Source organism: Leptidea sinapis, chromosome 26 (genome assembly GCF_905404315.1).
Source record: "Leptidea sinapis chromosome 26, ilLepSina1.1, whole genome shotgun sequence".
Lineage (NCBI taxonomy): Eukaryota > Metazoa > Arthropoda > Insecta > Lepidoptera > Pieridae > Leptidea > Leptidea sinapis.
Window position 1 is genome coordinate 8,304,103 of NC_066290.1, and position 26,615 is coordinate 8,330,717.

The 26,615-nt window shown below is 36.1% G+C and overlaps 1 protein-coding gene across 3 annotated transcripts; it reads right to left on the bottom strand.

Annotated features, from left to right (window-relative positions):
* Positions 1–1,097: 1,097 nt before the first annotated feature.
* On the bottom strand, positions 1,098–26,268 carry LOC126972333 (dolichyl-diphosphooligosaccharide--protein glycosyltransferase subunit STT3B). 3 transcript variants are annotated; one of them, XM_050819010.1, is made up of 15 exons: positions 25,970–26,268; positions 25,675–25,893; positions 25,238–25,481; positions 24,631–24,829; positions 24,173–24,344; positions 20,484–20,662; positions 17,086–17,270; positions 15,471–15,661; positions 14,176–14,278; positions 13,116–13,358; positions 11,466–11,563; positions 9,751–9,879; positions 8,838–8,922; positions 4,917–4,940; positions 1,098–1,305 (listed from the first exon to the last, which is right to left on the bottom strand). In XM_050819010.1, the coding sequence occupies exons 1-15, from the start codon at positions 26,149–26,151 to the stop codon at positions 1,231–1,233; spliced, it is 2,328 nt and encodes a 775-aa protein (XP_050674967.1). In that variant the 5' UTR covers positions 26,152–26,268; the 3' UTR covers positions 1,098–1,230. The 3 variants fall into 3 exon arrangements, with proteins under 3 accessions (XP_050674967.1, XP_050674969.1, XP_050674968.1); XM_050819012.1 differs by lacking the exon at positions 4,917–4,940 and adding an exon at positions 6,272–6,321; XM_050819011.1 differs by lacking the exon at positions 4,917–4,940 and having other exon boundaries at positions 25,970–26,267.
* Between the last annotated feature and the right edge of the window lie 347 nt (positions 26,269–26,615).

Sequence of the window (26,615 nt, forward strand, 5' to 3'; positions counted from 1 at the left end):
TTGGATGCTAATTATTTTGTCTTCCCAAGATGTCTTAGCGCCCGTGTAAATCGTGTGTATGTATGTGTGCGTGCGGCGATTTGGATGCTAATTATTTTGTCTTCCCAAGATGTCTTAGCGCCCGTGTAAATCGTGTGTATGTATGTGTGCGTGCGGCGATTTGGATGCTAATTATTTTGTCTTCCCAAGATGTCTTAGCGCCCGTGTAAATCGTGTGTATGTATGTGTGCGTGCGGCGATTTGAATGCTAATTATTTTGTCTTCCCAAGATGTCTTAGCGCCCGTGTAAATCGTGTGTATGTATGTGTGCGTGCGGCGATTTGGATGCTAATTATTTTGTCTTCCCAAGATGTCTTAGCGCCCGTGTAAATCGTGTGTATGTATGTGTGCGTGCGGCGATTTGGATGCTAATTATTTTGTCTTCCCAAGATGTCTTAGCGCCCGTGTAAATCGTGTGTATGTATGTGTGCGTGCGGCGATTTGGATGCTAATTATTTTGTCTTCCCAAGATGTCTTAGCGCCCGTGTAAATCGTGTGTATGTATGTGTGCGTGCGGCGATTTGGATGCTAATTATTTTGTCTTCCCAAGATGTCTTAGCGCCCGTGTAAATCGTGTGTATGTATGTGTGCGTGCGGCGATTTGGATGCTAATTATTTTGTCTTCCCAAGATGTCTTAGCGCCCGTGTAAATCGTGTGTATGTATGTGTGCGTGCGGCGATTTGGATGCTAATTATTTTGTCTTCCCAAGATGTCTTAGCGCCCGTGTAAATCGTGTGTATGTATGTGTGCGTGCGGCGATTTGGATGCTAATTATTTTGTCTTCCCAAGATGTCTTAGCGCCCGTGTAAATCGTGTGTATGTATGTGTGCGTGCGGCGATTTGGATGCTAATTATTTTGTCTTCCCAAGATGTCTTAGCGCCCGTGAAATCGTGAGTATGTGTGCGTGCGTCAATTCTGGCGCTCTAGTGTGAAGTTTAAGTACTGTTCTATTACTCTATTGCGCCAGAGGTGTTAAAGATGTACGGCACACGTTTTGAAGTGATAAATAAAATAAAACAGCACACAATCCACGCGGGAAAGAATAAAGAAAAGAAATAGAGGAATCTTTCGATTTTATTTAAATACAGTAGATTTATAAATTAGTCTAGACATCCATCCTGTTACCTTCCGCACATTACACTACCGCACATTCACGAACAACACATCTAGAGGAGGGCTTCACACAACGTCACTCTAACTTCATCTTCTTGCCTTTCACTACTGTCGGCTTGTTTTTCAGAAGACCTTTTCTTCTCTTCGACGTCTGTTAAAAGAAATAAATTTATATGAATAACAAACCAAATATATATTCGAGACAGTACCGTACATATGCCGCGATTTTAGAACTACCCTCATTTTTGTACAAAAATATTATTGGCACACTGTGAATGACGTAACATCATAACGTAAATAATTATTGCTATTATTTTCGTCGCTATATTTACACTCACACCAACAAAGACAAAATACAAGCAAAAGCCACTTATGGATTGCAAAAAATTAGATTTACTATTAATTACATTTTAATAAAAATAATTTATATCAAGATTACTTATAATAGAGATGTGAGTTCAATAAATAGTGAAGTTTTATTAACCAATCTATTTAAAATCTCTTATTAGATTTATATTTGTTAACATTTTACAAATATTATAAGGTTAATTGTTTTTTTTTATTTAACTTCCAAGTACCAGGAGATACACAAACTGAGGCCGTGATGTTGAAAGCCGACTTCCTTGCTTTTACATTATGAAAGGACCCCCGCCCACGCATTGACACGCGCCCAGACATGGAAACTATATTAATTTTTGAGGACAGAACCCACAACTCCGTTTTACTCGATAGACAAAGATATGCATTCTGTATAGTAAGCTTAATGAATTCCTCATATTAAATAAAACAGGTAGCCGGCACGGGACGTATAATTCATAAAAAAAAATTGAATCTCTACAGATTTATAATATACAACTATAAAAAGTAGCTAAACATATTTCATTTTTACTTTTAGTAGATTTTTACTTTTGTTTTTTATTTGCAATTTACTATTTAAATCATTTAGATACAACTGTGAATTGTAAAAGTGTTCCGTCAAGGCAAACTGTTCGATTTTAATGTTATATTGCACCGATGGATGTTTCACATCAATAAAATAAATTCATTAATGCGATGCTAAGCGACACGTGCAATATAAAAATCTATCCATGAAAAAAATATGACTGACGTAAGGCGAAGTCCAAACCATAAAATTAGGGTATGTTCCGATATGCACTGCGACCACTGTACAGTGTGACGTCAATTTAGTATACTGTGAAGCCGTTCCTTTATAGCCAGTTATATTGGTTACTATTTAAAACAACGCAATCCCGTATACTGGCAGCCGCATTTTTTGACGCAGCATTCAAATGAGTGTATTAAAGTTTTCTAGTTCATTAATAAAAAACTGTTGTTTGAGTACTGTCAAATTAAAAATATTTGGGATTAAACTGTAGGTATTGTTCATAAAACGTTAGGCACTCGAGTGGTGTTGATTGATCACGTGATCAGAGTACTGCGAGTACCTTACCTCGAAAACGCCAGTGCTCACAGCAGAATATGGCGGCGATTTATGACGTCACATATTTCCCTAGGGTACTGCGCCAGTTCATAACGGAATGAATTTTTCTACAGTGATAGCACTGTGCAGTGCTCGCAGTGCATATCGGAACATACCCTTAATATACTAGCGTAATAGAAAATCACTCTCCTCATTACGGCAAGACATAATTTAAAATGTTCATGTGTGCTAGTATTACAGATGTGTTGGTGAGTTAGTGAAGTGTGTAGTATTTTGCTTTTGGTCAAATCCCTATGACAAATATTTCAGATTTTAAAATCTTTAGAAAATAGATTGTTTACTGCGTATATGAAATGTAATATTTAGTATTTTAGTACAAATGTTCTACGAAAATAAACATCACGAAAGTACCATTGAAGAGTCAGTATTTACCTATGAAATGTTTCTTTATTTGGATTGTTGATTTATGTAAACACACAATCTAATACAGAACACGAAACGATTATATTTTTCAATTAATATCCGTTTAAACACAGAACAATAACGATAGAAACGCTAAAATTAAAACGCGTACCAATTTGACAGGAGACTAATGGACACTAAATTGTTTCAAAACGGTTTCATGTTCTTCATCTATCATCATCTATCTATTCCGTCTCTTTGTCACACCTAGGTTTTTATGTAAGGATAGATATCTTAAAACACGGGAATTATACAGCCTTTTTCAGATGGGATTAAATTATTTAGAAAAGAGTAAGTTTATTTAATTTTTTCTAATTATGATTATTTTTCTCCTATTGTTAGATTTTTAATTTCTTTAATAATTTGAATATTAATTTCTTATTATTTTAATATGATTATGTTTAATTTAGGTGTATTATTTTTGAGATCCTCTATTACGGTAGCATACTAACCCCCTTATGCATAATAGTCTGCTAACTTAAAGCTAATTCTCACTCTGTCTTCTTCTATTGACCTAGTTCAGAATGAGAAAAAACACTCCTAAGCGGCTGTTTAAAGTTAGCGGACCATTATGAATAAGGGGGTAAAGATATAGTCAAAACACAACGAATGACGGCTAACGAACGAAAGGAGAACAAAGACGTTTTAGACGTTTCTAGATTTTGTTCACCGCATTTTTTCTGTGAGCCTACACTTACAATATACTAGCGTAAATCTAGAAGTGTGCGAGAGATAAGAACATGTCTACGGTGATACGGCAAGATAGAAAAAGAAATTGTAACCGATAATGATTTACAATTCGTAAACATACAAATGATTTGAGTTTTCTTTAGTGTTAATTCCGCCAATATTTGTCTTTAAACAATTCGACACGTGTTTCGCCTCTACACGAGGCATCCTCAGGACGTGTTGTCTCGCCAAATCTGGCACAAGACTGAATCAAGTGACCCGGAAGCCGCTACTTTATACCGTCGTCCCATGAAATGACGCGCTGTGATTGGTCGGCGTGTGACGTATTACCCCCAGAAGAGATACGCAACAAAGGTGATGGGACTAAATTTGATTGTTCATTCAATAATGTCAACATGTTCTTTTTGTGTTTTATTATTTCTAAATGCTCTACCACATTTAAGCGGAATCCTTTTTCACATATATGTAAAATATTAAAGAAAACTCAAATCATTTGTAATTATGGATTTCCGCAACGCCTACATCAATAAATTTCCGTAAACAGTCAGCCAGCCATAGCATTAGCTTATTATTTTGAATATTAAATCACTACACACACATTGACAAATCAAAATTGGTCACGCATTCTCGAGCTGTCGGGTCATCTACACACTAGTATATTCTAAGTCTATGGAAAATACAGACCACTATATTTACAAATTTAATTTTCTGAAAATCCGAAAGGTTGACTAAGTTGACGACCTGTATATCCAAGTGGTTAGCGATCCTACCTACTAAGCTAGAGGCCCCGGGTTCGAATCCCGGTAGGTGCAAGCATTTATATGATGAATATGGATGTTTGTTTCCGAGTCATGGATGTTTAAATGTATTTATGTATGTTAATATGAATTTATGTATGTTTAAGTAAGTATATTGTATTAAATATATCGTTGCCTTGTAACCCATAACACAGGCTATATATGCTTAACTTGGGGCAAGAAAATTTATGTAAAAAGTGTGTCAATATTATTATTATTAATAAAATGGTCAAAGCACTGGTGCGTATCTCTAGAGGCGGGGCGAATCCCGCATCGTTTATAAAGTCCAAGTCTTGAAGCAAAACAAAACAACACAATATGACAAACAACTACCTTTACATAGAAAAACCAATTTAATTAAATCATTTTTACCATCGATCCTACTTCATATGCAAACTGCAAACAAGAGATAATACTGAATTAGTTAATAAACACCATAAAACACATTATTAAGTAACGTTGTCAATCTGAACATTGAATCTGCTTTTATTCACAATTATAGATTTGATATTGTTGGGTGCAAACCAAATTATATTATTTTAGGTGTACAAAATATTTGACTTATCTAAGTAGCCTTATTCAAAATAGGATTTTAAATCAAACATTCGAAAATGTATGCCTCAGATCTGAGAAGAACGGGCGCAAAAAACACAGCGGGCTTCTTTACGTCTCACAAAATTTATATAAGATAAAATTTACTATTATAATAGCTGATGGCGGTCACTCCATTCCCAATCTGTGGTATCATTAAGAAAGCCAATTATGTTTTAATAATCATTTAAGTTTTTCACATAACATAGGGGCCGTTCATAAAATAAGTCACACTAAAATCAGCTTTTTTTGACCCCCTCCCCCCTATTGTCACGCAGTTTCACACTCTCTGTTACCCCCTCTAGAAATATTTTGTCACAAAAATTTAGACCCCCCCCCCCCTGCTGAGTATGATAAATTCTAAATTCTGAAAATTAAAAATATTTATTTAGTTATTATAATAAAATTTTAATAAATTAATAAATATCTTTCATTACGAACATATAAATAATATTTCTTTTAATCAGAAGTCCAAAAATTTTCTAAATGGGCGGAAATATCTACAATTGGTATTGCACCATCTACTTCTTCATCTTCAGTACTACCGTCCACTTCATCCGTTCGTTTGCATCTCCTATTATGCATACAGCTCTCGAGTTTGCCGAGCTGCGATACGAGTTGGTTGTTCGCGCCGAACTACTTCAACCTTTCTTTTTTGTTTTGGATGTAATTTTTTTGAATGCTGTAGTAAGGTTTTTATTAGATGTGTGATATAGGCCACATTCTTTACATCTTCTTGGCGAGTGCCAATTTATCGTGGACTGACGGACAAAACTGATCGCAACTCCGCCAGAGTCGCGCCACAGAGCTAGCGCTCATGTCAAAAATTAATAAACGGCGAACGTCACGTTGCCGTATACCCCCCCCCCCCCTTGCCACATATTGTCACACTCAGCCAGAAACCCCACCCCCCCTTCCCTTGTATGCGAAGGTATTGTATGAACGGCCCCATAATACATCAGTGAAGGTCTCATCAAATTCGATCCAGCCGTAACTTTAAAAAAATTATAATCTAGTTAAGGTTAATCTGATATTGTCGAGTAGAGCTGTTATTTTGTTATATTTATTTCTCAAGGCCATGCTTTCAAAATGCACTTCATGTCACACATAAGCAATGTTAAACCCAATAATATTACCGAAACATATGTTGGTACAATATACTGTGGCGCTAATCTTGAAGGACCATCTACGAATACATTTTAAGTAATTAGAATCATTTTTCTTCATTAGAATCACACCGGAGGACTCACAGGCCGGCCTTTAAGGAAGAAGGTGTACGCGCTTTTTTTGATGGTACAAATTTCGTATTTTCCCGGAAACACCGCACAAGGAAGCTCATTCCAAAGCTTTGCAGTACGTGGAAGAAAGCTCCTTGAATACCGCACTGTGGAGGACTGCCACACATCCAGATGGTGGGGATGATATCCTAACTTGTGGCGTGTCGTGCGAAGGTGGAATTCGGCGGCAGGGATCAGTTTAAACAGCTCATCGGAACCCTCCCCGTTATAAATGCGGTAAGAGACACAGAATGAAGCGACGTGTCTTCGCAACGCCAAGTGTCCCAGCCGTTCATAGAGCACTGGGTCTCCGACAAGTCGAGCTGCTCTACGTTGCTCGCGGTCAAATGGATCGAGCTGATACTGGGGTGCGCCAGACCACAGATGGCAGCAATACTCCATGTGTTTCCGGACCTGCGCTTTGTAGAGCGCTAGAATGTGGGCCGGCTTGAAGTATTGGCGTGCTCTATTTGCAGATGGCCAAGGAATTTATTCTACATCCATACATACTATCACGTTTGTCTCAAAGATCACGGCCACCTCTCAGCATCGTGACACCCCTTGAGCCTTCCACTGGCGTCAAATTACAAATAAGATTTTAAAATCGCTTATTGAGATTGAGCAAGCAAGAAAACAGGCAAAAGGAGTTATATTCGAATATTTCTAATATTATCAATAAATTCCGTAATCTGTCGCACTGTATACAACAATAATAAGCACTTTAACACTACAGACATTATTAATAACATTATTAGTACCAGTGGGAGGCTCCTTTGCAGATTACTACTAGATTATGGGTACCACAACGGCGCCTATTTCTGTCGTGAAGCAGTAATGTGAAAACTTTGCTGTGTTTCGGTCTGAAGGGCGCCGTATCTAGTTAAATTACTGGGCAAATGAGACATCTTATGTCGGAATTTTTGGGTTTTTCAATAATCTTGAGCGGCACTGCATTGTAATGGGCAGGGCGTATCAACTACCATCAGCTGAACGACCTGCTCGTCTCGTCCCTTTTTTTTCACACACACAAAGTCGCACAAATACCACGTCATATTATAAATAATTGATTTTATAAATCCATTATTAGAAGTAAGTTCTACAATAGTATTATTAAAACCTAACTTTATTCTGTGGGTTTTGTGATTGTTTTGTATGATAATTAATGATAAACTTATAGAATAAAATATGCATAATGAACTAAGAAGCAGATTTACTGTTAGATATATTGCTTGATTGATATGCGGCAAATCACTGTGCGATAGATCGCGTAGAGTGCTGTATTGCAACTATTGAATGTTAGAAATATAATATTAAGTAGATGTATCGCTACGCATCGATGTCAGCATAAAGCTTAACCTAATGATTGAAGCTTGAACGAGCAAACTCGTACAAGCTCCTAGCAAGGAGAAGAAAAAACTTCATTAATTACCTTAAGTAAACAATTTTCCAAAAATACATAATGAAAAGCTTAATGTCTCTAACACTCATGGATTAAAACTATACTTTAACCCCCTTATTCATAATGGGCCCCTAACTTAAAACAGCCGCTTCGGAGTGTTTTTTCTCATTCTGACATGGGTCAATAGAAGAAGACAGAGTGAGAATTAGCAATGCTTTAAGTTAGCAGACTATTATGAATAAGGGTGCTAATATAGGGGAGGTGGCTTGGAGGTGGATATACGAGTTTGCTCGTACAGTAATAACTAAATAAATCTACATACAAATGTGTGCAGACAGACAGAAGTCGTTCAATAAACCATGGTTGACTATGTTCTATTAAGCCTATATATAAAACTAGCTAACCCGACAGATGTGTTGTTCTGTTCTGTAATAAAAAAAAACTCTTGCGGGTGGAATTTTGTAAAATCCGTTCTAAGCTGACCTCATAGGAATATTCCTACAAAATTTCAAGTCTCTACGCCTTATGGTTCCAGAGATATAGTGATGAGTCAATATATAGGTGGAAATCTTCTATATCTTATCTTAATATATATAAATTACGCGACACGTTGTTTGTCCGCGATGGACTCCTAAACTAATGAACGGATTTTAATGGAGATAACTTCATCGAGTGCAATTTAGTCCAACTTGAGAGATAGAATAGTTTTTATTTCGATTTGAGACCCATAATTATTTTTAATTCCAATATTTTTTTGTATGGACATATTTTCTATGAGAGAATTTATTGATGCACAGTTTGACAGTTCTTTCTATACATAATATAGAACGTCATTGACAGGGAGCATATTTTACAAAATAATTCTTGGTGTTATGAAATATTATTGACAAATTCATAAAAACAATATTTTATTTATTATGAACAGAACAACGTCTGTCGGCTCAGCTAGTATATATATATATATATATATATATATATATAGATGTGGATTATACTAAAAAAAAAAAATGAAAGCTGTGATGTTACCTTTTTGGAAATAGAATTTGTGGTTGAAATAGTTCTTTGGGCCAGTGGTAGCCGGGGTCGATTGAACTCATCCGGTTTCTTAACCCTGAAAATGAAAAATCAGTGATTATTGTATTGTAATTGCGGGACTCGAACCCACGACCTGGCGTTCCGTGCCAGGAGGTCTATTACCAAAATCGAAAGGCGTAGTTTCGGTCCGAAACGAAAGAACGACGAACTTCGAATTAAATCCTATTACCAAAGTACTTCAGATCCGAATAGTTCGGATGGATTTCGTTTCGGAACCATAGGCATAACCACAAAAAGTAAATGTCAATTGAATTTGGGAATAAGGTAAACGAAAGACAAAACGTCTAATCGCGAACTTCGTATCGATCTTCGGATCCGAAACACTTTCGTAATAGGGAAATGTACGATCCGTCAAACGAAACATCGTATTTCGATTTTGATAATAGGGCTCCTGTGCTCTGCCAAATGAGCTAACCGTTCGAGTAACGTATCGTCATAAAATATTGTATGCTTTGTTCAACTCTCAGGTTGTGGCTTCATGTGTTTTAATCCTAGAAGTGAGGGTTATAACTTTAAAAACTTAACAAATTGTTTAGATACTGTTATTATTATATTGACAGACCGGTGATTTTTTTTAATTCATTTTAATCTAATAAGGTTGCTACAAAACCTAATTGAAATCACTAGAACCTTTTTATAGCACTTCTTTGTTTCCCAGCACCTGTCAGTGTTATCCAATCCTTAAGGTGTCACTTGTCAATGTTTCTTCTTGCTTATTGGCTATCCGAGTAGCCATTGGAGTAAATGTTTGAACAACGAAGCCAATTTCGATTCAGAAAACATTTCTGTTAAAACAGCAGCCTTTAGTCGGAGGAGATGAGAAATAATAAGGAATATTAGTCACCTATATATCCTAACGAGCCAGTGCTCGGTGGTGTACGCCTCCTCGAGGTAGGTGAGTTTGAAGCCGCGGTTACCCGGCAACGCGTTACGAGTTCTGTCATACCCGGGCGGGCTACCGCCGCTGTCATACCTGCAAATAAAAGTAAGCAATATATACCGCCGAACATAGACACAACCACGCGATTTGCCACTTTATAAATCATCTTATGCCTACAGTATTCCCGAACCGAAAGGACGGTACTACTACTTTCCTTACAAAGGTTCTGTATCTAAAAGGGAAATCTTTCTACTTAACTAAATATACTAAAGAGTTATTGGATTTTGATATGACGAGGTAATATGGCCGTTAATTTTAAAAAGAAAACTGTAAATGGGCGGTGATTTTCTCTTCCCGTCGTTCACCCGTTTTTCGACTGAAGTATAATTTCGAAAAATACGCCCGCACCCTCCGTGGCGCTCAGACTTTTAGCTCAATAGGTATATATATCAGCAGTTTGGAAACTACGAACAAACGTTAAATATAACGCACGACTTCAGAACACTAACCCCCTTATTCATAATAGTCTGCTAACTTACAGCATTGCTAATTCTCACTCTGTCTTCTTCTATTGACCTAAGTCAGAATGAGAAAAAACACTCCTTAGCGGCTGTTTTAAGTGAGCGGACCATTATGAATAAGGGGGTAAGAGAATAGGCCTTTTATTTATTTATTATTATAAGCAAACATATTACAAGAACTGAACAATATAGGAAAGTGATACAAAATACAACATGTTTCATAGATACAATAATAACAAAAAGAAAAATCAAAGGTATACAGTCACAAACGCAAACATTCACAGAAATAACTAATTTGATTATGCGCATTGATACAAAAGATGTAAGCAAATGAAATTAATTAAACTTGAGTCAACGATAACAACGACTTTAATTTTAATTAAACACAGCGGGGGAGCACGAAAATATGTCGATGTCAAGAAAACAATTGTTATAAGAATTACACATCATGTGTAATGGCGCGCGAAGCCCAATGTTTGTTCTTGACGATAGCTCAAAAGTAATGCGTGAGCGGAGAGACCTGGCTGGGACGTGAAAGCCTACGAGACTGAGGAGCTAAGAAGAAGTCAGCTCACCAGTACATATCTTCTTTAAAGTTACACAGTCTGTTATAGTGCGGCGCTGACATAGCTGAAGAAAGTTGTATTCAAGCAACAAATCATTATAGAACATATTGACACGAGAGTGGGTCAGGGATTGGAAATAATACTCCTCTTATAGGAACGAGTCTTTATTTGCGTTCACTTTTTCTGAACTTGCACTTCGCCGGTCCGCCGCTGTTCCTCTTATGGGCAGCGGTACATTCAACGCGTCACACCGCACCGAACACTAGGTCTCTTCTATCTTCTTCTTCTTGCAACACTTCCACTTTTCACTACTCCTTCTTTTCTTCTTCTTACACTTTCGAGTCAGAACTAGAACTGCCGTAGGCCACGCTTAGTACGGCTTATATACCCCCGGATCTATTCTATTTTCAAAATGATTCTCCCATTCCAAAATTTAAATTCAAATTGTACTAGAAAATTCTTTTAACTATTTTTATGCTGTTTACAACTTTGACAACTCTCGTCATATACGTCGAAGCGTTGCTACGCGACAATATTATATAGAAAACTAAGAGAAAAAACGCATATACCTAATAAGACGTTAAAGACTTACCTATAGTATGACAACTTGTACATTAGACAATTTAACATGGTCTTTGACCCTTCCGAATCAACTCTGTATTCGCCTCTTTCTGTGAAATAGTCCGCTTCCTGAAAATAATATTAAACAAAATACAAAATTATGTCATTTATTTAAGTAAGTTGCTACTCATACAATTATTGATGTTGATTTAGTATGGATAAGCCCTAAAGTTAAAGGTTAAATTTCACCCAAAAGTATTTTTATAAATGACTAGCTGACCCGACAGACGTTGTTCTGTGTATAATAAATAAAATAATGTTTTTTTTTTATGAATTTGTCAATAATATATCATAACATCAAGAATTACTACGTAAAATATGCACCCTGCTGTCGTGATGAAATTGTTTCACAGCAGAACTGCCAAACCGTGCGTCAATAAATTCTCTCATAGAAATGATGTATGGACCCATCAAAGGAAAAACAAATTTGTTGTTTTCATTTAATTCCGAGCATTTTCCTATTTATTCACTATTTAAACCTTCTCTGGACTTCCACAAATAATTCAAGACCTAAATTTTCCAAATCGATCCAGCCGTTCTCGAGTTTTAGCGAGACTAGCGAACAGCAATTCATTTTTATATATATAGATACATAGATTTCAATGGTAATAAGCCTGCGTCATAGTTGCGCTACTCAAGTTACAATGTGTGGACTAGATTGTTCCTAAAGACAAGTTACCTAACAAATGTGTTAACATACATATAAAATAAAAACGGTAATCACTAGTTGGCTCTGCACACGGATTCCTAGAGACATGCGGAGGAATTAATACATTAAAGGTGCCTCTTTGTTTTAAATTGGAATTGAATTCGAATAGGCCGCGTTTGTTTCTATGCACTGCATTCGTGACTCATTCACGGCTACCGCGCTGGAGCGAGCGGTTGCATCTCGTTAGAGTAATAGTGTTCTGCGAGTTGTATGCTGTGAACTACACGCGACATAATACGTGACGAGTTCTTGTTTCTAGCTGGAAACACATTCATATGTTATCATACCAAGTGCTGTAACTTTTCAATCCTCTAATAAAACGCAATTGCTTTTATTACTAAGTTCCAATAGAAAGAAGAAGATATAAAATGAAGATATAAAATACTTACATAGACTAAAAAACCTTGCTGAATTAATAATTATTATACTTAACAACGTCTGTTTACCATGTAATGAACTTATTCTATATGTTTTTATTAGGCCTAAGTACCCACAATACAATACATAAAATCACAATACTGTACAACTAGGATCTACAGTGGTTCTACCTACAATGGTTTTGTACATAACTTAATTTACTTGATAATAAAGATGTTTTGAAATTGAATTGAATTGTAATTATAATTAACAAATGAATAATGAAATGAATAAACGGCACCAATTTAGGTTTAAATAACTTTATTCTCATTAAGACCTATTGTCGCTTACATGAGAAATTAATATTTTACAAATTAAAGTAGGTACTTAACTTAAATGATTATGGTGGATACAGAATGCAATTCAATGTTAGGCAAACAGATAAGACATAAAACAACCTACATATGTTATTGAAACATGTCATAATTATTGAGTATGTGCCTTTGTTTAATTTCATTGTTTTAAAAATATATTTGGCTTAAAAAAAACACTTACGTGTATATCTTTGGGATGCTCCCCCTCAGCGATGCGCACCATCCAGATGAACTTGTTGATATCATCGCCCGAGTAGCCGATGGCACCTCCGAAGATCACGAGCACGTAGTCCACGTCCAGCTGGGTCATGATGGAGTAGGCCGCGCTCTCGTTGCTCGCCATGGCCTTCCCCACCAGCGCTATGTGCGAGTTGTTCCATGTGTTGTTGTCCACCAGTGTGGTTCTGTTACCCATTCCTGCGATCTAAAACAAATCATGAGGTTCTGTTACCCATTCCTGCGATCTAAAACAAATCATGAGGTTCTGTTACTCATTCCTGCGATCTAAAACAAATCATGAGGTTCTGTTACCCGTTCCTGCGATCTAAAACAAATCATGAGGTTCTGTTACCCGTTCCTGCGATCTAAAACAAATCATGAGGTTCTGTTACCCGTTCCTGCGATCTAAAACAAATCATGAGGTTCTGTTACCCGTTCCTGCGATCTAAAACAAATCATGAGGTTCTGTTACTCATTCCTGCGATCTAAAACAAATCATGAGGTTCTGTTACCCGTTCCTGCGATCTAAAACAAATCATGAGGTTCTGTTACCCATTCCTGCGATCTAAAACAAATCATGAGGTTCTGTTACTCATTCCTGCGATCTAAAACAAATCATGAGGTTCTGTTACCCGTTCCTGCGATCTAAAACAAATCATGAGGTTCTGTTACTCATTCCTGCGATCTAAATGCATCTCATCTTTATGAAAACGCCTACAATAAGTAACAGATATTCAAAAAATATATAAAAACCACCAACTTTAATAATATATAAGCCCCGCGCTTTTATAAGCGAAAAGGCGCCAAAAGTACCTAAAGTACAAGTTGAAAACTATCTGCTGACGTCACGCAGACGTGAATATGACAAGGTTCCATGACACTACGTATACATTAATATACTCAAATCTATATAAGTAAACCCATTTTCTTCATCCACAAATGGACAAAGTATACTATACTTTTTTAATTAATCTCAGTTAATCATAAGTAGAACAGAACAGGTTTGCTAAACCAATATTTACCTGATAGCCATAGTCCCACCAAGACATAACCCTGGCGTCTTCCGCTGTGTTCTGGGACAGCCAGCCGTACGCCTCTCTGAAGTCGTCCAATATCTTGCGCGATCTATCCATTTATACTCATTTATTAGGAGGAAAAACGTAAAATCCCTAACTAAATATATGTGTGGTTTGTGTATTAAATAGAATAATAATAATGAATAATAGATTTCGTAGATGGTGGAATCACTAGAACTAGGTATTTAATAATAATAACGTTTGACAATTGAAAGGAAACATTTCACTGATAGTGTAACACAATTGTAGTTTAATGGTATTTATGACTTCATAGTATGTGAGGATATACCACATGCGTGCATACATGCATGCATGTAATAATTATAACTATCTTCAAATTCATTAATAGCTAACTATTTTGAAATACTCATTGAATCATTTTTTTTTTTCAATTATGCGTATTATTGTAAAATGAAGCAATTTTTTTTTAAATCACAGGCTACATTTGTTTAGCAATATTAAAATTCAGTTTTAATTACACTTTTTAATCCTTTGATACCCAAATATTATTTATGTTAAAGATTGTTTAATCAAAGAAAGTACCATTCTGATTTAAAATAAACTTATTAAGCAACACATCTAGTGGGAGGCACCTTTGCACAGGCGCCTATTTTTGCAGTGAAACAGTAATGTGAAAGCATTACTGTGTTTCGATCTGAAGGGCGCCGTAGCTAGTGAAATTACTGGGCAAATGAGACTTAACATCTTATGTCTCAATGTGACGAGCGCAGTTGTAGTGCCGCTCAGAATTATTGGGTTTACAAGAATCCTGAGCGGCACTGCATTGCAATGGAAAGGGCGTATCAATTACAGTGCTCCCAAATTAATAATGCACATACAGATCTTCGCTAATGGGTGTATTCCCGGAAACATTCAATCGTAAGAGCCCTAAACAATGCACTTGCATTTTGCACCTTGTGCGAAAGAAATAGGAGTCTATATAGAGCTCCTATTACACACCCCTCTTGTTATTATTATTGTAATATAATTCTACAAAATTATGCAAAAGTAATGCATTTTACCACTCTATATAGATATCGTCTCCCGACGGTCGGGAAATACGACCGTTGCCGAAAAGTGGCGAAGATCTGTATGCGCATTATTAATTTGGGAGCACTGTACCATCAGATGAACGTCCTGCTCGTCTCGTCCCTTATTGGCATAAAAAAAAAACATGATTGAAGTTATGTTAGCAATAACAACCAAAAATTTACCCCAAAGCCAGCAGACTAGCTACTTACCCATCATTTCCATAGCTAGCGAGCACAATGCTGGGGCTCGAGTATGCATTGGAGGTTGCCCATGTACAGTGTACAGAGAACAGCATGAGAAGTACCATGAACGCTATCACAGTGCCAGGGCGAGCGTACGCTCCTAGGCCATGATCAGCCTGCTGTGTCGACTCCTGACTACGCTTCTTTGTTTTAACTGCCTGCAACGATGATTAAATAAATTGTTACTTCAGCGGAGTGTGTCTATGTACCAACTTGGTGTATAACACCACATACATTGAAGGAAAGCATCGTGGGGGAATTAACACACATCTACAAATAAATTCAAAGGTCTAATTGGACGTAGTGTCTGAAAAACGTTCCAAGCCACAAACATCACTTCGAATTCGTGTTTCAAGTTTAATAAATATTAGTGTATGTATGGAACATGTGGGTTAGGCTACTAAGTCATGATGTCAATTAAAGAGTGACAGTACGGCTGCCATTTCTTGTCAGTCCGTTAATATGAATCACGTAACCAGTTTTGTGGTCTTAACTCAATTTCAACATGATTGTGGTTTGGAACGTTTTTCTGGAATTAAGTCCAATTAAAGGTGTGAAGTTAAACAATTCTCGTCATTGTGGTGAGCTAAAGACTAAAGTAAGGCCCACAAGACGATATAAAGAATATAAACAAAGTTTCTGAGGTTCACATTTTTCAAAACAAGATATATTTCAAATGTTGTCTAGGCTGTGAGCTGCCAGGCTGTAATTCCATAATTAAAATCCCAACGAACTATTTATCGCCATAGCGCGTCAGCGGACAGACAGACGTCGCTGGACTGAACGCGATCATATGTTTTCATTGTTATAGCTACGCTTGACCGACGTCAGCACTGACCGTCTGTCGAGCACTAAATGCAGCCTTAAACCATATAAATTCAAATTCAAATTCAAATATTTTTATTCAAAATAGGATGTGACATCACTTATTGAACGTCAAAAACTACCACCCATTCCAAAATGAATGACTCAGACCTGAGAAGAATGGGCGCAACAAACTCAGCGGGCTTTTTTTTTTCATCGAATAAATATGTTTACAAAGTAATATTGTACAATTAAACTTATTATTTAATAGCCTGAGGGCGGTCACTCCATTCCCAATCTGTAGTATCATTAAGAAAGTCATTTATGTTATAATAACCTTTACCACACAAACGTTTTTTAACAATTCTTTTGAATAACGTTAAACTTTTGTTTTGAACATTTTCTGGGATCTTGTTGTAAAAGCATATACATCGCCCCACAAAAGACTTACTAACTCGACTTAGCCGAGTAGTAGGCAGAATATATTGAGAAGCAACAGTCAAGATGTTCATTTCTTTAAATTTTGCTCTCAATGATTCTTTAGGACCTAGGTTATAAATAGCGCGAATAGCCCTCTTCTGCAGCACAAATATTGTATTAATATCGGCAGCGTTGCCCCATAGCATAGGACATAATACTATGGAAATAACTAAAGTATACTAGTCGCGCCGTATCTATGTCAGTTAATTGTCTAATCTTTTTAACCGCGTATGCTGCGACAAAAAGCTCCACAAAGTATTTCAAACTAAACAGCTAAAACGTTTAAACAAAAACTAACCTTATCATAAAGGTTCTTAGTCTCTTCGATCTCAGGAACAACAGGCACATCATCTTCTTTGAGCATCAGGTCTAAAATAATCGAGAACGCTATACCGGCGAGAACGCAGACAACGGGCGTCAGTGTAAGCATCAGTCTGACCATGACGCCAGCGAAGTATACAGCACTTAACGCGTACAGCGCAACTAGAATAAAACACATCATTTATTCATTAAAAAATACAAACTATATTAGGAATTTAATGTAAAAAATAAAAATTGAATTGTAGATCGTGTTGGTTACACGTAATAATTGACTACACAAAAATAATATTTTTTATGATTATCGTCATTTATAATTCTCCTGTTTCAATGAGCAAAGGATTACACACACACTTTGTGATAAAGAGGATTTCACATCAGTGAAACAATCATGTTAATTTTGTAGAATAATCCTTACTTTTCAAATGAAATTATTGCTAATAATGATTTTATACAATTTGTAATGAATAAGACATTGCCGAACCGAATACCTGTCGCCTAAGTAGGTATGTTAAAAGAGGATCAAATTCCCGCATGCACTTCACTCAAAGAGACGTATTGATATATATTTAAAAAATTGATGACACGAAAGGCCCTGGGCCAGACTCAAACTTGTTTACTAAACGATGTGGTCTAGCCTTAGCATTACCGTTGTCTCTAATATTTAACGACTCAATTAAATCTGGCATTGTTCCTGATGAGAGGAAAAAAGCTAGAATAATACCAATTTTTAAAAAAGGAGATCGCGAAGATGTAAAAATTACCGGCCAATTTCAATCTTATCGTCCTGTTCAAAATTATTTGAATTAGCTGTGTATTGTTCGATATATAAATTTATTAATGACCAAATTAGCGTCAGCATGTCTTTAAATCAGGCTGCTCTAGTCTGATGAAATAGATCATGGCTCTCAGGTTGATGCGATTTACATAGACTTCTCTCCTCTACTCCGACTTCAGCAGCGCCTTCGACAAAGTGAACCATACGCTACTTGTGTCTAATTTAAATCAACACGGTATCGAGGGTTCGCTGCTGAAGTGGTTTGAGTCCTTTTTGCAGAATCGACCTCAGTGCATTGTCGTTGACGGACATAATTCTCAGACATATCTTGCAACATCTGGTGTGCCTGAAGGTTCCCATCTGGGGCCCTTACTTTTTTCCGTATTTATAAATGATATTACAAATAACATCAATCATTGCAAGGCACTACTATTCGCCGATGATCTCAAAGATTTTAGCCCAGTCAAATCTCACTACGACTGCACCTTACTTCAGATCGACCTCGACGAGATAAGAACGTGGTGCGACGCTAACCTTATGACTCTCAACTTGAATAAGTGTTTTCTGGTACTAGAAAGAAAATAACACTTGTCGATCGGTACGAGATTGGCGGAACTGAATTAGAGGAAGTGAATGAAATTAGAAATTTAGGCGTTATTACATATTACGAGGGCTGCACTAATAGTATCGGGAATGGAATATTTCCACTGTTCCTGTCATATTAAAATCTTTTTAATTGAAAACTCCTTGGTTTTAAAAATCATTTACCATTTATTTATTTAAAAAAAGATTCTCGGTCTTATCACAAGGTCTTTTCGAACTTGTTTAGTCGTTCAGAAAATGGAATTGGCTCGGGAAAATTCTAGAGCGATGATTTATTATGACTTTCGAAGTGGTTTAACACAAAAACAGTCTGTTGACCGGATGATTTCTGCATTTGGTGATGAAGCCCCATTCAAAACCACAATTTATCGCTGGTTTGCTGAATTTCAACGTTGAGGTGTCAAGCTCAGTGATGATCCCCGTCAAGGTCGTCCAAAAACTGCAGTCACCAAAGAAAACGTTGATGCTGTGCGTAAGCTGATTGAGGAAGATCGACATGTGACATACCGCGAAATTCAGGCAACTTTAGACATTGGCATGAGTCAAATACAAATATAATCTTGCATGAACAATAAGGTGTAAAAAAGTTGTTTTCACGATGGATACCGCATTTGCTCTGTGAAGAGCAAAAAGCGGCTCGCGTTACTTGGTGCGTCAGAACTCTCGAAAGATTCCACGCAGGATTCTCAAATGCTTTATACAACATCGTATCAGGTGACGAATCCTGGATATACGCGTACGAACCCGAAACAAAAAACCAGTCACGAGTTTGGGTGTTCGAAAATGAGTAAGAGAGCAAGAATAATAGTGGCCACGATTGTCTCCAAAACCGGCCATGTTGCGACTATTCCTCTTGAGGGACAAAGAACGGTTAATGCAGAATGGTATGCTAGCATTTGTTTGCCACAGGTTTCTGAACTCCGTAAAGAGAACTGCAACCGCCGCATCATCCTCCATCACGACAATGCGAGTTCTCACACCGCGCACAGAATAAAAGAGTTTTTAGAGCAAGAAAACATAGAATTATTAGACCATCCGCCGTAGAGCCCCGACCTAAGCCCTAATGATTTCTATACTTTCCCTAAAATATAGAATAAATTGCGTGGTCAGAGATTTTCATCACCTGTAGAAGCTGTGGACGCCTACAAAACGGCCATTTTGGAGACCCCAACTTCCGAATGGAATGGTTGCTTCAATGATAGGTTCCATCGAATGGAAAAATGTGTCAAATTTCGCGGAGAATACTTCGAAAAGCAATAAATACATTTTTAAATAGTAATGTTGTGTCACTTTCTTGATTCCCGATACTTTTAGTGCAGCCCTCGTATAACAAGCTGAAATTCACTTCTCATATACACATTGTACCTCTAAAACAGCACAGATGTTGGGTTTTCTTAAAAGAAACACCAAAGGTTTTAAATTGCCTAAAACTAAAATTATACATATATAAAGAGTATTCAGAGATCATTTACGGGTCACTTAGCGTTTAGTTCTCATGGTTTCTCGCATCGACACTGGTTGAGTTTAACATGGTCAAACTGAAGGACAGGAGATTGATGTATGACCTATGTTTTCTCAATAGCACAATTAATCGTACCGTTAATTGTGAGTACCTGGTTACCTCAGTCGTATTGCACTTAAGGTCCCTTACAAGTATCCGAAAGCTAAGTTATCTAAAATTTTCTATACCCCACCGTGTAGATCAAATCTAGGCTTACAGTCCCCGGTCAAGCGCATTCTTGAGGAGTACAATTTAATAAATGGTCGAATTGAGTTGGACGTGTTTCATGACTCTTTATATAGTTCTAAGCTTAAGTTTTGGGTGCATTTAAGAATTGAATTTATATTATTGTTATACGGTATTGTAAAATTTAAAGTCACTTAGTACACCGTAATTGTTGCACATATCAGATACGTTACCCTGTATGTATAAAACTAGTTTGTAAGGACGATATGTGTAATGTGGTTGTACTTAATAAAAAAATAAATAGACTTACCAAATACTCTTTCATCATTGATATTCTTGATGCTGTACCACAGGCCAACGGGAAATGTGCAGACGAGGACATGCAGATCAAAGAAGAACGATGACCATGTTGTGGGCTGATGCTCTGACACCGATGCTATGATAGGAATGTGTATCTTTGCATATCCGGTGTCCCATAATGAATAGAATCTGTAAGTGATTCATACTATAATCACAAAAGTATCTAGATCTTTTAAAATTAATTATTAGTGATGGGCCGAATGTGGTTTGAACCGAATATGAACTACGGCCGAACAATCGGTAAAAATAGAAAACTCAGTCGAAGTTCGGTTGGGTTCGCCGCGCTTTTTCGGGAGTGACTGGTCGCTTATTAGGTGGTATCGCGGTTAGCTACGCCCCACCAGCACTCCTCGTGAGTCTGGGCCGGTCGGCGCTCATTATATATACATATAAATGCTTTTACCCGGGACTTCTTCCGCATTGAAGGGCCCTTTTTATTAGGGCATTTTTTTTTTATCTTTTAGGATTCTTTTCAAATAATACACATACAAACTGCGTTTTCCGCTGCTGGCAGCGCTCTTCTATGATACAGCGCTAATCCCTTGTAATTGTGGACAGCCTATTTAATAGTATTTCTCTGTGAACTTTAATCTCCTATTTCATCCCCATGTAGGTCAAGTTTCAAAAATGCCCGAACAAATGTATATAAATTATTTATTATCAAGTGCCTAAATACTACTGTATTTAACCATGATACTTCATGGTTTTATCTTCGATAATGAATGAGTCTCCATACATACTCACATCCCCTATTTCAACTCCTGCATTTATTTATTTGCAATAAAAGGTAGCCTATGTCCTTTTTCAAGCTCTAGTCTATCTCTGTACTAAATTTTATCAAAATCGGTTTGGTTTAGGCGTGAACATTACAAACAAACTTACATTCACCTTTATAAGGGTTGGAATAGGTTAAGTAAAAAAGTTAGGTAGTAATTAGGAATTATAGCAAAGATCTTCATGACGCGTGCGTTTTTATTTTCATTTAACACGAAGAAGAGTTTAGGAACACCTATTTCTTAGGTGTTTTAACGAGGGTTAAGTTGTGAAATATTAATATTTTCTTGTTGCAAGTGGTAAAAAAGTGGCCTTTTTTTATTTAACTGATCGATATTCGATTAATTTCAATCAAAACAGTGTAGATATTTTGTTTAGTTTTATCTTGTACCGAAAAAGAATAATTATGACCTCCCCCATGCCTTGCCACTTGATGTCACAATTCTTTAAATCTTCTCTGCCCAGAATGAAAAAATAACAACCAACACAAATTCTGTTGCAAAAAACCATCCCACTGTTCAATATACACAGACAGGTGTCCCACTTGACAAATAGGATATTTTAATTCCAAAATAGTATACCATACGAATGTTGGTGGTATAAAAGGCTCAAGACTTTGCCAGGCCTCTTCTCGTCCGGGAGCTATCAGCTCGAACCAGACCTACTGTAGAATTTTTTTTTTAATTTCCTTATCCACATTTTTTTCCCTAGCTGTTATGGTAATGATTGGTAGTACGTCGATTTGTTAAGTGTGAAGAAATTTAAAGATTGCGTGTGAATTTCTGCATAGTTCTAACAATAACGTTGTCACGTTAAATAGAAGTCGACTTCCTGAAAATATCCCGTGACTTCCGAATACCATGATCATAATATTATACAAACTTTCAGATATCCAAATAAAGAAGATAGAATTCGACTAAACTGTAGTTATACAGGTGTTTGTTTTAAATCAATGTGTGCGATTCCTGACTAGGATAGTTGATTTTTCAAAAATCGTATGAATTTTTACTTTTTAACAAAACTGTGTCCTTTGGAGTGCTTTTCACTATTCCTCATAGTTTTAGGATTGGCCATCCATACCCAACAGTAAAAATAATTTAGTTATAATATTTATTTTGACGACCTGTATAGCCGAGTGGTTAGCGATCCTACCTACTAAGCTAGAGGTCCCGGGTTCGAATCCCGGTAGGTGCAAACATTTATATGATGAATATGGATGTTTCTTTCCAAGTCATGGATGTTAATATGTATTTATGTACGTTTATATGAATTTATGTATGTTTAAGTAAGTATATTGTGTTAAATATATCATTGTCTTGTAACCCATAACACAGGCTATATATGCTTAACTTGGGGCAAGATAATTTGTGTAAAAAGTGTGTCAATATTATTATTTATTATATTATTATTACATATTTAATCCAGATGGTACAAATGATTAGGAATTATTACAACATGAAGTTCAACCTTGAAAATTGCCTTTTGTGAATTACCTTTCACAATATCTTGCTTGCTTACAAGGCACCAACTATTTCAATAACAATATCACTGAAGAACAATTGCATGCATTTGTACAAATATAAACAAAAGTTCTTTGTTCATTCATAGTAATGTAAATACACAAATGTATGTCACACCCATAGTAGTGTAAAAATTATCTAAGTGTGCCATGAATACTCATACCATTTCTCATGCTAAATGGGATTAAAAGAAATTTAATTAATTTCCACCTGATCACTTCAAAGTTTTTAATTAACTATTGCACGGACTGATTAGTTCAAGAGTTAACTAAATTTCATATAAATTGCAAAGTTTAATTAGCTGATAACATAATTATTTAGAAAGGCCGCGAACTTTTAGACACAATTCTATGTTCTCGGGTTCTTGAGCATTTTTTTTTTATTGGGTATGAGGTCAAACAAGGATGCTGTTTGGCCTCACAACCACGTAAGAGATGGAATTTCCCATGCTCTGTTACAATAAAAGTGTTCAAATTTAATTAAATCATAGATAACAGTTGTAGCACAAATGCAGGTTTTCACTCTCAAATTTAGAGACTTATGAATTCTTTTAATAACATTTTTGCCATTGTTGATATTGATTTAGATTTTAATGTGATGAAATATAATAAACAAGAGAATTACTACAATACATGAGCTAAGTTTAAAGAAATTTATAAATTCATGGAATTAGTTGTTTTATTTTTAACGTTCTCTTTCAGTAGTCATAAGCAAATCAAACTGTTCTTGTCACATTAGAAACTGTAAATCATAGTGAGAAATTTCTAAGGAACAATTAATATGAAATTCACAGCCCATCTTTTACTATACTGATTTGGCAGGCATCTCTAAGTTGACAAAACAAAACACCAAACAAAAATTTGCTGTGAATGCACATTCCATGTTTCCGACCTATTCATGTAGACTTATTTAAAAAGTTAAACAAAATAATCATTAAAAAGGGCCATTGAATTGAATCCTCGTTCCACCGGATTACCGGATAGACTGGTTTATGGCTACTGACCCAGAACAACATTACACCTAAATAATAGCTATGTAATGTGTATAAAATTATTTAATCATATACCTCTAGAAATAAGAAACCACAGAAACGATTTACTGGACTCCTGTTTAAATGGTTAATTGACAAAAAAAAATTATAGTGTTAAGAATTTTTTAAATGTTAAGTAAACCTTTTGCATTCTAATTGAAATTAGCCGAATAGAATAAATTACTACAATAAATTTAAGATCTATAATGTAGGTATACTGTATTCGACGTAATAAACAATTTTCATTTCATTTCAATGTAAGTTTGTAAATCTCCCCAGAACCAGAAAGTTATGTTAAAATATTATTATAATTACCTTCCACTCCATGGAGCAATAACACCCATGTACGTTAACAAAACAACAGCTAGAAACACTGCCCCTGCAGCCAATAGTGTGCCAAATATAAGCACCTGTTTCCATTCACCCTTTGGGTTCAAACTGTGCAGGTACTTCATAGCCCCAACAACCATCAACAATGCAAATACACCTTGAATAAGACAAATTTAAAAACTTAAGTTTCATGTATACAGTGGGAAAAATGCTAATATTTAATATATCAACTGTTACTAAAAAACAATTATCACACAACTAGACAATTACACCATAATACAAACATTTCTGAGAAAACTTAGTCTTTGTATACTTAGCGCTTGATAAACTTCTGCAAGCAACCATTTAGAACAGTCTCAATTGAAAATTAATAGAAAATTGTAGCACAATGAATTAAATTTTGAAGTTTATATGCCCTATAAAATTTACTAATTTGTTTTTACCTGAGGCAGCCATGTGTTCACTGGTTCTGATAGGTTGGAAGCCAACAAACGGGATTTGCATTGAATAAACAAGGCCAATTATGTAAAAAACAGTGTAGCTCACAAAGAGGCGCTGAGAGAACCTCCCCATAATGAGTAGAACAAAGACATGTAGAGGAATAAGATTGATTATGAATACATAACCACCCCATGCTGATACCTGCAAAATATATTACATTAGTCTATTGAAAATATGAACTTTGATAAATATAATAATGACACAATTTTATACAAATTATCTTGCCCCAAACTAGATATAGCCTGTATTATGGGAACTGCAAGACAACAAATTGAATCTGGGACTTAGCTAAATAGGCCCATGCCTATTTATATATATACCCATATAGCCCAGTGATCAGTGACCATTCACTGATCACTGGCCTATATGGGTATATGGTCATGATCAACATGTGATGGTACTTTCTTTTTGTAAATAATTAAAAGAAACTGTCATGTATTTTTTTTAATGAGTTGAGGTACAGTGAAGCTCTTTTAAATCCTTTTAACAACAAAAGACTTTTTTGTAATAATATAGCATTAACCAAATTATTAACTAAAAATAACATACCATGTAGAAATATGATAATGCTGTACATATTGACCAGAATACTGAACCACTCTTGACACTTTTTAACCAGAGGTAATATGTAAACTGAAGGGCAAATATAGCAATGCCTTCATTGTCATAGCTGCCTGCCACAGACCTGCTACTGTACCCGGGGACAATAGCTATAAAACATGCTGCAAATAATCCTGCACCTCTGGACCATAACTCTGAAGTTAACAGATATGTTGATATTGCTGTTAAACCACTGAAAATAATTTTCCAAAATGTTAAGCAGTTATAGAAAAATGAACAACAATACCACAATACTCAAATATTTGAAGTTTATTGTTAAATATCAATCTTACAAAAGAATTATGCACAAATAATTCAAAATTATAAATGAGTAATATTGTTACAAAAATCATGTAAACAAGCATCCAATAAGATTACAATGTTACCTGAAGACAGGAGCGAGGAAAACACATATATCTCTAATGTGTACAGGAATGTTCAAGGCATGTAATATCCAATGAATAGTTCCTGAGGTGATCATAAGACCAGGATACACTGTACCTCCAACAATACGACCCAAAGGATACCATGCTCTTTCATCAAACCAGTTAAGAAAATTATAAAAGCCATGTTCTACCATGTATGCAGTAGACCTGTAGTTGAACCTGAGAACAATTATAAAATGAGGGGTCAATTCAGCGGCGAAATTTATATGGGTAAATTATTAGACAGTCTACATACCAGGGATCAAATTCATGGATAATACTCTCAAATCTAATCACAGCAAATAGCCGAGAAGCAAAGCCGGCCAACCAAGCTAGAGTCAGCACAGTAACCGTGATAAGGGTACTAAATCCGGCTGTATTATGAAATATAGCCGGGCTCGTCTTAGCACCCGGCTTAGCTGTAGCGGTTGCCGGCATTATAATGAACAATTATTGTTAATAAGGCCAGTTATTCCAAAAATATATTCACTATTCCAAAAACACAATTTTATTGAATTTGCCTGTCTCCTACACGATTGACTCAAGTGTTGACGTTGACAATGGTGCTGAAATTTGGACACGTCTCTCTTTACCAATGATTAATGAAACCATGGATGTGGAGTTACGATGAAAAATTATACATGTTATTTATTCTCTATTTTAAACAAGAAAGTAACGTACGAGCGCCTATTAGGGGTAAAGTTGAAAACAGTCAACCGCAAAACGGTGGATAGGCGCTCGAGAAATAGAATAATATTATTATTTTATACAATCCAATCTCTACGATGTGACTTGTCGGTTACTGTATATTGATAACACTTTTGAGTTCTGACATACTAACTGGTACATACTGACATAATAACTATGGCACTTGGCAGCTCTGCTGACACTTGACAGTTCTT

Coding starts and splice junctions, on each gene's coding strand:
- LOC126972333 (XM_050819010.1), bottom strand. CDS start 26,151: ATGCCGGCAACCGCTACAGCTAAGCCGGGTGCTAAGACGAGCCCGGCT. Junction 9,880..11,465: donor TACAAGTTGTCATACTATAG/GTAAGTCTTTAA, acceptor TTTTATTTGCAG/GTATGACAGCGGCGGTAGCC. Junction 1,306..4,916: donor CATATGAAGTAGGATCGATG/GTAAAAATGATT, acceptor TTCTTTTAACAG/ACGTCGAAGAGAAGAAAAGG.